Here is a 12,422-nt window from a genome sequence, read left to right as displayed (position 1 = left end):
AATAATTTCAAATTATCAAAATTCACACCTCCAGCAGTAGCTGAGGAACACTTGGGGAAAATGAACTAGAAGTATTCACAAGTTCATAGCTAATAATGCTGTGGCAACTTCTAAAAATTCTAAATAGGGACTGGTTAATTTAAATAGACCTCACTGTTCTGGAAGTTTAAACTAGGAGGGCACCTCAACATTCTTCCTTCTTATTGATAAAAATCCTAGAGAAGGAAAAAAATAAAAGCTTATCCCTTACATTTTTTGGCTCATACCAAATCTTTTCCAACTACTTGTGTAAAAATTATGTGCGACGACATGATTAACAATTGCAAACTCATCACACGTTTCTTGGCAATGGACGGAGAAATGTTTTCTTTAAAAAGCCCTTTACATAAGGATCATGGTATAATATCATATATCTTTTGCTGTTTTCAAGTAAGTTAAAACCATAGTTGACACACCTATGAACTTCTCGGCCAGAATACATATTAATACTTAAAGGCATTACTGAACAAAAGTAATGACTTTATTAAAAAAAAAAAAAACGTCCCTCGAAATAGCTAGTTTTCTATAAAACATGTAGAACAGTTAAATAAAGTCTGTACATCACAATAGAAAATAAAAAATACTGCCATCTTTTGCCTGACCATTTACATTATGTGAACTACAGAATTACAAAACAAAAAAAAGTTAGAAGGTTGTAACTGTTCACAAATCACATTAGTTCTGCATTACATTGTTTTCTTTTAGTTGTATTTTCAAGGGAAATTTAAACAGATGTCAAAACAATCTCCATGTATACATACTTTAAGACAACAAATAATATGGCATAAATCAATCTGAAGTTTTAACATTTTTTCATCAATTTTAGTATTATTCCTAGCTTTTTTTCTTCAAAACTTGAATATGGCATATGTGTGTTTGTGCATGTATCTAACTGTACACATCTACCTAGGACTAGGTGGTTGATGTTTATTTTTTTTTTAGTAAAGCACAAAACACACCACATAAATAACTTCCCTTCTTAACGTTATCTAGAACAAGATTTACAGTACAAAGTTATAGGCACTTAAATTATCAAACAGGTTCAATGTAATGTTTCCAATACTGTGTGTTCATTCTTCAGACAATTCAAGCATTTGAAGCTTCAACTTGAGTTATGGTACTGTTTTCTAACTTCAAAGTAGAAGTGCCAAAATCAATAAATCAATCTGCTTAACAGTAACCTCGCGGAGGGATTCTGGCTTTTAAACAACTTGTCTGGATCAGTGAAGAAAAGGAAGGTACTACAGTTTCCTACATGTGCCAATCGTTGGCACAGTAAGACCAAATTTTGCAATTATGTTAATTTACTTTACCTTCACAAATTATCTTTCAATGCTATTCCTCCCAAGTGTGCTTAAGTAGAACTTAAAATACCCACTGATTTATCTTGTCTAAAATCTTGAGTTTTGTGACTGTCCACAACGTGATCCACAGATGTGGCCTCCTGCATTTACATCAGGGAAACCCAGCTCGAAAATCTTCATGCTGTGTATCTTTAACAGTTCACATATATTCAGTTCTCCTGGTCCTGACCTTTACTGCATTGTCTAATCTTCTGAGAGCCCAGCCTGTGCTTCCTGCCTTCCATTTCTGTGTCTGTAAATTAAGACTTGTTCCCAAGCCTTTCAAAACTTACCTTCTGTCTAGTTTTGTCAAATGATGAAAAACCATGCTCCTATAGTTGACCAATTTCCTCCTGTACAGAAAAAACGTCAGAGCAAAACGGGCACCTACCAGTGAATCCCAATAAAGGAGAATGGCAAAACATGTCATCAACTGTCCTTTTGTCAGGATGTAAGGTATTCAACAGCAAAAATGCCGGTTGTGTGGCACTGTGCCAAATTTCATAGTCATCCAATTATGAGGCCACCAGACTGTAAGGGAGGTGACCAAAGCAGTCTGTGCCTCTAAGAGAGATTGCTTCCAGCTCTTTACAGACTTGGGTAGGTACGCCTTAATTTGTTAATGTTTTTGCAGTTCTCCTTATGACCGAAACAAGAACAGAAATAAAACTGAAATAAAATTAAAACTGAGATTTAGGAAGATAACTTAATAGCAAGGATTCTGTAGCAAATCTCTTGATTGTGGAGCTACAAAATGCATGGAACCCTGATCGTAAAACTTTGTTCATTTAATTATTTATCTATTCCAAATGACAGCAAAATAATCCTGGCACACACATAAAGGCAACTGTTAAACTGAGTAGTATCGCAAACAGATTCATAACCTACAGCCTGTTTCACAAAAACTTGGTATGGATTGACTAGGTTTTATCAGGTAGAAGGCAAAAACAAAAGAAAAAGCTTATATTCTCCATCTCTGTTGAATCCATATAGCTTGTGAGGCTTTCACAGAAAGCACTGTAATCTGAACATTCAATTCAGTACCCAGAGTTTTACTGGAGACTCACTATGTATGAATGAAGTCTCAATGCAGCTCAAACAAACCAAAATGTGAATTTTATCAAGGCTGTCTATTTATGTAGCACGTAGTGTATAGAGGCTCTCAGTATCACGGTCTATGACGTACTGAAAGATTTTATTAGCAGCCTGTAGAAGTGTGCTGAGAAAATATACTGAATCTCAGTTATTTCCTCTTTCCACATAGGTCTCACTCGTATTTGAGTGAAAAGATCTAGGAGTCCAGCTTTGCTCTCCAATGTCAATTTTCTATGTCAAATCTTTACATCTTGTGATTCCACCATCTTGGCAAGTGTCTTCTTGATCCTCAAGGCAGTGAGCCTCGAAGCAGGATTATGAGCCCAGCATTCAGACATTAATTTCAATATTGCTCTTAAACACTGTAAAATAAAAACCAAAGGAATAGTATTGTAACAACAGAAGTGTATAATTTGGTTTGCTTTCAAGCCCAAATCATAGAAGTCTTAAGTCCAAGTGTGCAATTTCTACATTTTCTGCAAAATTGCTGATAAAATATTATAAACAGATCAACTAAAAAACCCCCGATAAAACAAACCAACCCCATCCAACCACATTCCAATCCTCCTTCTTCCTCCCCTTCACTGCCTAGTACTACAGTAGCTGGAACCAACTGACGTGTTTATTTTCACAAAAATGCATTACCAGAACTTCTCATTACAACTCAAGATTAGCAGTACAAAAAATGGTAGGAATAAGCAGAAAAATCTCCACATGTACAGCAGAAAAACTGCAGAGAACTCTGTCACTAAAAAATGAAGATGTGAGAAAGTTCTTTCAGCATTAAAAAAATAATACAGAAAAAACTGTCAAGAAGGATACGGTGTATCTAGCTTGCCATGTGAAATAGCTATGTCTCATTTATCGGTTCAAGCTGTGGACCTTTAAAAACAGTTTTAAATGTAGTATTTTACTTACATCATGGCTTGCCCTGAAATGTACCAGTAAAAAAGAAAAAAAGAAAAAAGGAGCAATCTACAAACATATAGAAATTGCTTCATATTCCATGAAGTACCTTATGCCACAAACCAATACACTATATACATTAAGACTAATAAAACCAATTAAAACTCATTTAAGTTTTAGCTCTAATCAAAACTCTTAAAAATATTCCACTACCTAAAAAGAGCTCGATCAGAGCAGAATTCATACACTTGGATGCTGCTTAATTGTATCTGCCCCTTAGATCCATGAAAAGATCCATGAAAAATATGGTATTTTGTGTTGATTTCAAACCTTTCTCCTGTTGTTTGTGTGAGGTTATTAAAATACCAGAATGTGTGGATGTAGTCCCTATTTTACAATGTTTTAATATTTTTTAAACTTAAATACCCTTCCATATCAAATGAACAAACTGAACTAATTTCTCATTTCAGCATACTTACTTCATCACTATTCCATCTGTTCGATACTACTGGGCGTAGGCGTTTGACACACACCACTTCTCTCATGTCCTCATAGGATGGATCATTTGGCACCATGTCATAATATGGCAACTGATACTCTTCAACAATACCTGCAGATAATTGTGAAAGATCAAGAACCATTAAAAAAGAGAAAATAAACCCATATATCTACTCTCAGATTTCCTTAGCCAGGAGCAAAAATTAACTCAATTTTGTGCCAGAGCAAACCCACCACACTGTTATACTGTAGTAAACCCCCCAGATTTCACCATACAATCAGATATTTACCAGAAAATCTCCAATATTATTAATATTAATAGCTACAATAATTCCTTTCAGTCCCTTTGACACCCAGTGTAGAATTTGACATCTAATCCACTGCATGCACAAAGGAACAAGGAGAAAGCATAAGACGGAAGAAGAGAATACAAGCAAAGATCCGTAATGTCATAAAAAAAGTGAAAGAAAAGCAAGGGCTGGTCACAAAAACATGTATAAGGAAAAAACTGAATGACACCAGAAATACAAGTAAAAAAAATAACATCATCTACTCTTTAAAAGTCTTATTAACAGCACAGGGTTAAAATACACATGCATCCTAGAATTTTTGCCAGAGCAGGCATTCTGCTTTTTGAGCAAGGAAGAAAAGCCCAAGATGCTTAATTCTAACAATCAAAAAGGTTTGGTTCAGTGATTTTCAAGCTGTAGTCTGGACAGACTGTTACTACTGCTTCTAAAGATCACAAGGCTATTGATATAGCAGGCTCATTATACTATTTCCTGGTCAAGTCTCATTAAAAGTGAGATAAGGGCCTGGTAGATTTTATACAGAATATTTAAAAGCTTACCTCCTGTGACACAGCGTCGAGCCACTTCCCAAATGATCAGCCCAAAACTGTAAATGTCAGCCATGATGTATGGCTGGAAATGGTTTTTATTCAGGCTTTCATCTAGGACCTCTGGAGCCATGTAACGTTTTGTTCCCACTCTAGTATTCAACGGAACATCAACTTCATTTGTGTCACTACATGAAAACATAAGGAGGTTAGTGAATTGTGGACTAGTACAAGACATGGTATGAAATCCTGTATGATGCACTCACTACACTTCAAAGCTCCCATTTACAAATCGAATTATTTCTTTTATTTCCTTCTGTATACTACACTTGAGTACATTGTGCCTCCATGAAAAAGATTATCTAGAAAAACAGTATCGAATATGGAAGTTGACAGTTTACTACTACTTTTGCAAGACATTTAAAACACATGTGAAAATAACTTGAATTAAAAACTACTATAAAGATGAGTGTATTTGGTAACAACTCATGATCTGCAAAGGGCTTATGTTTTCTTTCAGGCTCTACTGTAGTTAAAACCCAATTCTCTGGCTCCACTGAACTTAAAATGAAGAAAAAGTATTACTTCTTCAATTAAGTTTCAACTCCCTTAACACTGTTCAAATTTTGTATGAGAATATATAATGACAGCAATTACTTTGAAAGGCCATTTTGAATAAGGAATTAGTCTCCTCTTCCTTTCCTCTACAAAACTACTGCTCTTCCACAAGAAGTCTTTTCTTTGTTCATTTAACAACCTATTTTCATCTCAATGATTATCAGTCTACAAAGGAAGAACAGCATTTTACTCTCAGAGCTGAAAAAACCTGAAAGCATGCAACCAAATTACTCTACCTTCCTTTAAAATCAGGTACTTGGTGCATTACAAATAAAAAGGTTTACCATTACAGAGGATTTGTTCATCTACCTGTTAAACTTGACTGCAAGACCCAAGTCTGCAATGCAGCAGGTTCCGTTTTTCTTTATCAAGATGTTTTTACTCTTCAGGTCCCTGTGGGCAATGGCAGGCTTGCCTTGGGTCCCATAAATTTCTGTGTGTAGATGGCACAGACCACATGCAGCAGAATATGCCAGTTTGAGGAGAGCCCTGTTGTCTAGCGTAGTGCATTTCAGAAAATCATACAATGATCCATTTTCATGATAATCTGTAATCAAGTACAGCTGTGTCCAGGAGCCAGTGCCTTTAATATCTGCAGCTATGAAACCTATGAAATATATAAACAAAGTTACAATGCATTTGTACATATTTTTTTATAAGACATTATAATAAAAATTCCTAAATCTATGTTGATTTGGACTGCATTGGAAGATACTTGTTCCCCTTACAGAAAACAAACAACATAAAAGCTCAGACTTCAACTATACATAAGGTTACCATTTCAGTCTTCCAGCAGAGACTGCAGACATGTCTCCAATCAACACCAGCACTTTCAGTACTATTTTATAAGCATACATTAAGGAACACACATTTGGTTATTCCATGGAAGTCATCATATATCCCTCTCAAGCCACCCACTAAGAACTCCTTCTCCTTCCCCTTACAAAAGCTCTTCAGTACAACATACTGCTTCCTTACCAAGGATGTTTTCATGACGCATTAAAACAGTTTGGTAAATCTCTGTTTCTCGAAACCAACTAGCTTCTTCTGTGGTGAAGAACACTTTCACTGCAACTTTTTCACCCCTCCATTTGCCCATCCACACTTCACCATATCGTCCTTTTCCAACTTGCCTCACCATCTGAATTTGTTTGGCAATAGTGCGCTGAACCTAGAGAAGAAGAAAGAGGGGAAAAGTGGAAGAGGGAAACTCAATGATTAACCAAAAGTACTTGGATGAGCTACTTCTCAAGCCTGGATTGCTTTGAATTTTGACCTCATTGCAAAACTTATTCTATATATGTTATCCATATTTTCCACTATTCCCATTTCAAACTCACTGTTGCTGCCTCCAAGGAAGAACTGTATAACAAACCCAGAAAGATCAAATCAACTCAACTTCATATGCACTCTATTTGTTTAAATTTTATAAGTAATGACAGTCACTTGTCTCACTGGCTAATTTTTATGCAAGTACTATACAGGAAGATGAATAAAAAATTATGAACAACTCGGCCAATAAAAAGCTGATCTCTTTTATCAGATAGTGGACACAGAAAAAAATATCTTTGAGTTTGTTCAGTTCAACACTTGTATTAGCCATTCACTGCACCTTTCTCTTAATGTCAGTAGGCTCTAATTGTCCCTAAATATTGCCGATGGCAACATTTTCCTAAAACAATCTGATTTTGCACTTTGTTTTAGTTTATTATATGTATATGAGCTTTTGTACATGTTTAGTTTGCACTGTAGCTTTCACAGTAATTGCATATAAAATAATATACTGTATTGACGCTTTGCTTTCTTCTAGGCATTAGGTACAAACCTATTTAATGGAGAGAAGTTCAGTGAAGAAAAAATCTATGATTTACCAATAACGGTAGTCCTGATCCACTCCCAGAACTCTGTGACTGGTCAATAAGGTCTTTTAATGACTCCCCAGCTGGAATAAATGCTTCATCTTGCTCCAGGTCACGATTATAACAGTGCCTCTTTGCCATCGACTTACAGTAATGCCTTCAAATGTAATAGGAGAGGTTCAGCTGAATTTAAAAAACTTTCTCAAAATATGTAGTAAATTGAACAAGGAAAAAAGCTATTTAAATGTACAAGTTTTCTTAAAAGGAAAAAAAAAATCAGATGTTACTGTACCTTTTTCTTTCTTCCAGAAGTTTAACATACATAGTTAATATTAAAAAGTTGCACTGTGTGTAGAGGTACATCAATTTACTGTGAGTCAGGTGGAAATCCAGCGTTTTCAGTACTCAGCTCACAGCCAGTTACTAGTATAACACTACTGGTTCTGGTTTAAACTAAAAGCCTGAACCTTGAACCATGGCAGATGAGTCTGACCCATACATATTTCTGCTGAAACTGCTAGAACACTGATCCACCCCCAGCACAGGGCTGGTGCTGACAGAAGCAGGCACAGTCTCTTAAACTGCACTCGCATTAATTGCCATAGCTTGGCTGGTCAATTATTCACTTTTGAAACACAGCAGAAAAGGAAAGGTTCTAAACACATCCTTGTTGCTTTAGGTTTGCAAAAGCATTTAAAAGTAAATCTTGGATGTAGATGGAATTTAACTATCAAAAGTGACTGAAGATCAAAAAACAAAAAAAGCATAAAGATATTCCTGTTCATTGGATGATATAGTATCAAAGTTAAATGTAGCTTTGAAAATTGTAAACATTTTTTAGCCAAAGGATTAAATTCACTTATATTCTACATTGTGAACATTTCATTTTACTTTGCAATGCAAACTGCAATCCACAGAAATGTGAAATTAAATTACAACAGTTTCACTTCCAATCTATTTTTGTTAGAAATAAATATGATTAATTGAGTATATGTACAAAATACCTGTTGTTTACATTCATTTGGGAAATTAAAAACACTGCCAATAAATAAAGTGCTTCCCTTACTTGTAACAAAAGCAGCTAAATAAGATGATCATGACAATTATGCAGACTGCCATAGAAATCAACACTGCCATCCAACGAATGCTGCCATCAAAGAGCCCATCTGTTTAAAAACAAAACCAAAAAAAAAAAAAGGAAAAAAAGATGAAAGTTTACAAAGCCCACTGATTAAGCATCTACTGCAAACTGTTTAATTAGGTATATTTTAATATACTGTGTATTTAAGTGGGCATAAACTGCAACACAGGTTTTGTCTGAACATCAGGCAATACTTCTTTACAGTGAGGGTAAACAAGCCCTAGCACAAATTGTCCAAGGAGGCTGTGGTGTATTCTTCCTCAGAGAGACTTAAAAGCTATCTCGACATGGTTCTGTGTAACTGGCTTGAACAGGGGGATTGAACCTGATAGCTCCAGAGGTCCCATGTAAGTCTCAACCAGTCTTTGATTCTGTGACAAAATGTCAGAAAAGAGCAGGACAGCTGATGCATACAGAAGATCTGTCCATATGAAATTACACAAAACTTATAGTGTTACAGTATCAAAGTAAGTATTTACACTGGCAAAGCAAAGAAAATTTCATTTGGATTCCAACAACAACAACAAAAAAAAAGGATTTAACTTGAGATTTTTGGAGTTGTTGGTTTTGGTTGATTCTTGTTAGTTTGTTTTTAAAAATAGAAATGAAGGATTTACAGCAGTAAGACTCCGAGAAGGTATTAAGCAACAGTCAAACTAGTATGACTTGCCTAGCAATGAATAAGCATATGAAAATATAAACTGTCGTCACTGGGAACAACAGCAAGAAGAGAATCAATATACAGTACATAACAGTTAATGTCAGAATACTTAAGATACATTCATCACAGGAAAAACATGGCAGAGATTACAAAAACTATTTACAAAAGAAAAGAGAATGGGCTATGGAAACAGATATGAGATATGAGCAAACTCAGCAAGAGAGTAAAAATACCATGAGTGACTGATGGAGGAAAAGATTAACTTGGAAGTGGCAAAAAAGGAAAACTGGAGTCAAATATGAAACCTAGTAGGGAGCTTCTTATTAAAATTACTTAGTAAGGAAAAAACAAATCTGTGCAATACTGTAATTACATTTTCTCCTTATTTTTATCTGTTGGATCAGGATCAGAAGAACAGAATACACACAGCATTTATTAGTAGCAGTGTGAACATCTAGGAGCTGTTACCTGTACTGTCAAGTGGTGGTAATGTTGGTTGTAAATCCTGATTGCAGAAATCAGTCCGACAGCACTCGATTGTTCGACGTAACTGTGCTTTAGGTGAGTCCTGTTGAAGGAGAATTGAATAAAGATTCAGGTTTTGAAGTGATCAGCTAGGATGCAGACAGGTGATGCTATGGATACAACACAGCAAAGACAAAAGTTTAAGCTACTTTATTTTAGAAAAACAGTTTAACCTCACCACTTAATGTATGAGGCAACTTTACAGTGGCAGACAATCATTACCTCATCTATTTAGGTTCGTATTTTCTATGTTCACATTCTGGAACTCCTTCTACTTGGTGCACAGAAATAAATGGATCCTACTTAAGCTGCTGCTTCATACATTGCAAAATTTTTAAGCTTCATCAAAAGCAGTTAATCATATGTTAAATAAATGTTATTTATATATTTATATATAAATGCTCTTAAGACAAAAAAAAAAGATGAATATAAGTTTTTCTCTTGCACTCATCATAGCAGCACTGTTTGCATCAAGAACATCTTGAGAACACCACATAAAAGGCGGCGGGACATGAAAATTAATCTGAAAGTAAGACACTAATATAAGTACAAGAACAATTTCAGGAGGTCATCATGACACCTCAGATCTGATCTGCAATAACCCTAAACATTCACAGCTGTAAATGAAGTCAAGAGTACTTGCAAAAAGCAGTGCTATCCACAGCTACATTATATAGAAATTCAAGTCCTAGAGATATTGGGATGGGGGAAGGGAGGCAAAGGGGAGGAAGCAACCTAGCTGGTAATTACCCCTGAAAGATTTGTTTAATGTAAGCAATGTGACAAAAGAAAAAGCAAATCCAGTCTTCCAAAGCAATATTTATTTGCCCAGCTAGTGCTACATGTCCATCTTATAAATAAATCCTTGCTTTATTAACTGTGTTTTCAGTTCCAACTTTTATAACAAAGAGGTTTTAAAGGCAGCAGTCTGCTTATCATACCCCTTTAAACCAAGGGCAAGTTATATTCATGTAATTAACAATAGCTTAACTCTTCTACAAAGGAAAAAACTAAAGCTGTATGTCAGACAGGAAAACATACACATTTGATAAATTGCATACATGTTCATGAAACTTTAAGGGAGCTCTTGTGTAATCTGTGAAGACAACTCCTTACAATTATGCAATTCTGTCAGACAAAATGAAGAAAGCAAATAATTCAAAATTAAAGCAATCGAGAAATTCTGCATGAAAATATAAAATATTCAGATCGATTAGGTCAACTATAAAGTTGCCTCTTCAACTGAGGAAACGGCAGACAAGTAAAAGGTTGATGTTCTCTGTTCATTTTGTCAGTGCTTACAGATACTTTCAGAGAACTCCAACAAGCTAGGATACTATTTCAGTCTTCGCTCAAACATCATTAAGTGTCTCTTCTGCCACTACTCACCCACAACTGTTCAGTTCCATTCTCCTCAGTGGTAAACAGCAACAAGCAAAATTTATGATTGCAGTTGGAAACTACAGAGATTTAAACTGCTTATGCAGTTTCCCTACATAATTTCCTTTGGGGATCTTAAATTTTAATGGTATCTCAATTTTTTTACCTTGCACTGGAAGTCTGAACCTTCATACTTCATGCAGCCAGAAGCAAGTGTGGGTTCTCCATGTTCATCTTCCTCAACGATAGCAAAGCAGTGCCCATTAGTTCTGTAATAAACATATAATTTGTGCTTTACCAGCATGTTTGCTGTTAAATATACAGCATTAGCTGATCATGAACCCATTAAGAAAACTAGAATGGCAATATCCAGAAAAATTCTAATTTTAACACAGTGGTTATCATACAGCTTGAGAACAAAAGAGCCCCCCACTATTTACAGACAGAAACTGTTTTCTCCCAAGCATTGTCTCCTACATCCCCACCCCCCCCTTCAGGATTGCTTGTATCCAACCACATGCATGCAGCTGTTTAGATCTAACTAAAAAGGCATACTGACTACAATATTATAGGTTAAAAAATAACAAAAAATTCACTTGTGCCTCTTCTTGAAACTGTAATGATAAGCTCTTGAAGAGAAATCCCAGTATGTGAAAGGTGGCTATTCAGCTACACTCTTCCCACATGAGCTTTCTCAAATATTCAGACTTAGAGCAAAACAAATCAATAAACCTCCAAACCCACTTTCTGAAGTTGTCAGTAGCAAATCTTCAGTTAATCACATAAAAAAAAAGGGCATTTCAAGTCTCTATTATCTCTTTATAGAAATATTTTGATTTCTACATTACACCAAAATGTCAACAAGATTTATGTGGAATCCCAAACCAATTTGCAATAGTAGCTCCATGATTTAAATATATGTAAAACTTAAGATTTTGTTAAATAAATCAAAACTCATTCATTCCCTCAACAGATACTAAGGAAAACAAACCCAGAAATATTGTTGCTCATCAATAATTTATTTAAAGAAATGCAGGTTTAGTAAGCATAATGCCATAAAATACCCTCCACATGAGCACTGCCTACGTGTTACTAACTCTCCAACAGCTTTATTATCAGAATAAGGATCTATACAGCCATTGGTTTGAAGGGGAAAAAAAAATAAAGCCTATACTGACTGCATACACGAGGGGGCGATAAAAAGCAAAAAAAGTACATACCCAAGGAATTAAAATACTGGATAATAAGGGAACATTTTTTTAGGTGCAAAACTATTTATAAAATACTGTGTTTACATTCTAAAAGACAGCAGTGTTTATTCCACCTCCCTGAGTTCCACAAAAACTTATCTGCCAAGTGACAGCTTTAGAGAGGCTTCATATTAAGTGTTAAAGTGAAGACTCAAAAGGAGCAAGTAACGTGTTTCCCATTATGTATCTTTATATTAATTCTTCAGGAAAAAAAAATGGAGTCTTAAACACTGAACTGCAAATGAAGAAAAAAAAAAGGAAAACCAAGG

The 12,422-nt window shown here is 35.3% G+C and overlaps 1 protein-coding gene across 2 annotated transcripts in view; it reads right to left on the bottom strand.

Moving 5' to 3' along the window:
• Window positions 1-1,983: 1,983 nt before the first annotated feature.
• The window catches only part of BMPR1A (bone morphogenetic protein receptor type 1A), an 81,364-nt gene continuing 70,925 nt past the window's right edge, over window positions 1,984-12,422 (bottom strand). For both annotated transcript variants that reach the window (XM_061449332.1, XM_061449339.1), the window contains 9 exons: window positions 11,070-11,172; window positions 9,467-9,566; window positions 8,263-8,362; window positions 7,209-7,353; window positions 6,316-6,508; window positions 5,647-5,944; window positions 4,732-4,907; window positions 3,863-3,993; window positions 1,984-2,839 (listed from right to left, as the gene is read on the bottom strand). In XM_061449332.1, coding sequence (XP_061305316.1) covers window positions 2,714-2,839; window positions 3,863-3,993; window positions 4,732-4,907; window positions 5,647-5,944; window positions 6,316-6,508; window positions 7,209-7,353; window positions 8,263-8,362; window positions 9,467-9,566; window positions 11,070-11,172 — 1,372 coding nt within the window. In that variant the 3' untranslated portion in view covers window positions 1,984-2,713. The remainder of the gene's footprint in view (window positions 2,840-3,862; window positions 3,994-4,731; window positions 4,908-5,646; window positions 5,945-6,315; window positions 6,509-7,208; window positions 7,354-8,262; window positions 8,363-9,466; window positions 9,567-11,069; window positions 11,173-12,422) is intronic.

The sequence above is a fragment of the Pezoporus flaviventris genome, unplaced genomic scaffold (genome assembly GCF_033815535.1).
Source record: "Pezoporus flaviventris isolate CSIRO_AGI_PZ_B2104156 unplaced genomic scaffold, CSIRO_AGI_Pfla_v1 ptg000001l, whole genome shotgun sequence".
NCBI lineage: Eukaryota > Metazoa > Chordata > Aves > Psittaciformes > Psittacidae > Pezoporus > Pezoporus flaviventris.
Note: the sequence above shows the minus strand (reverse complement) of the source record. Positions and strands in the feature narration are given on the sequence as shown.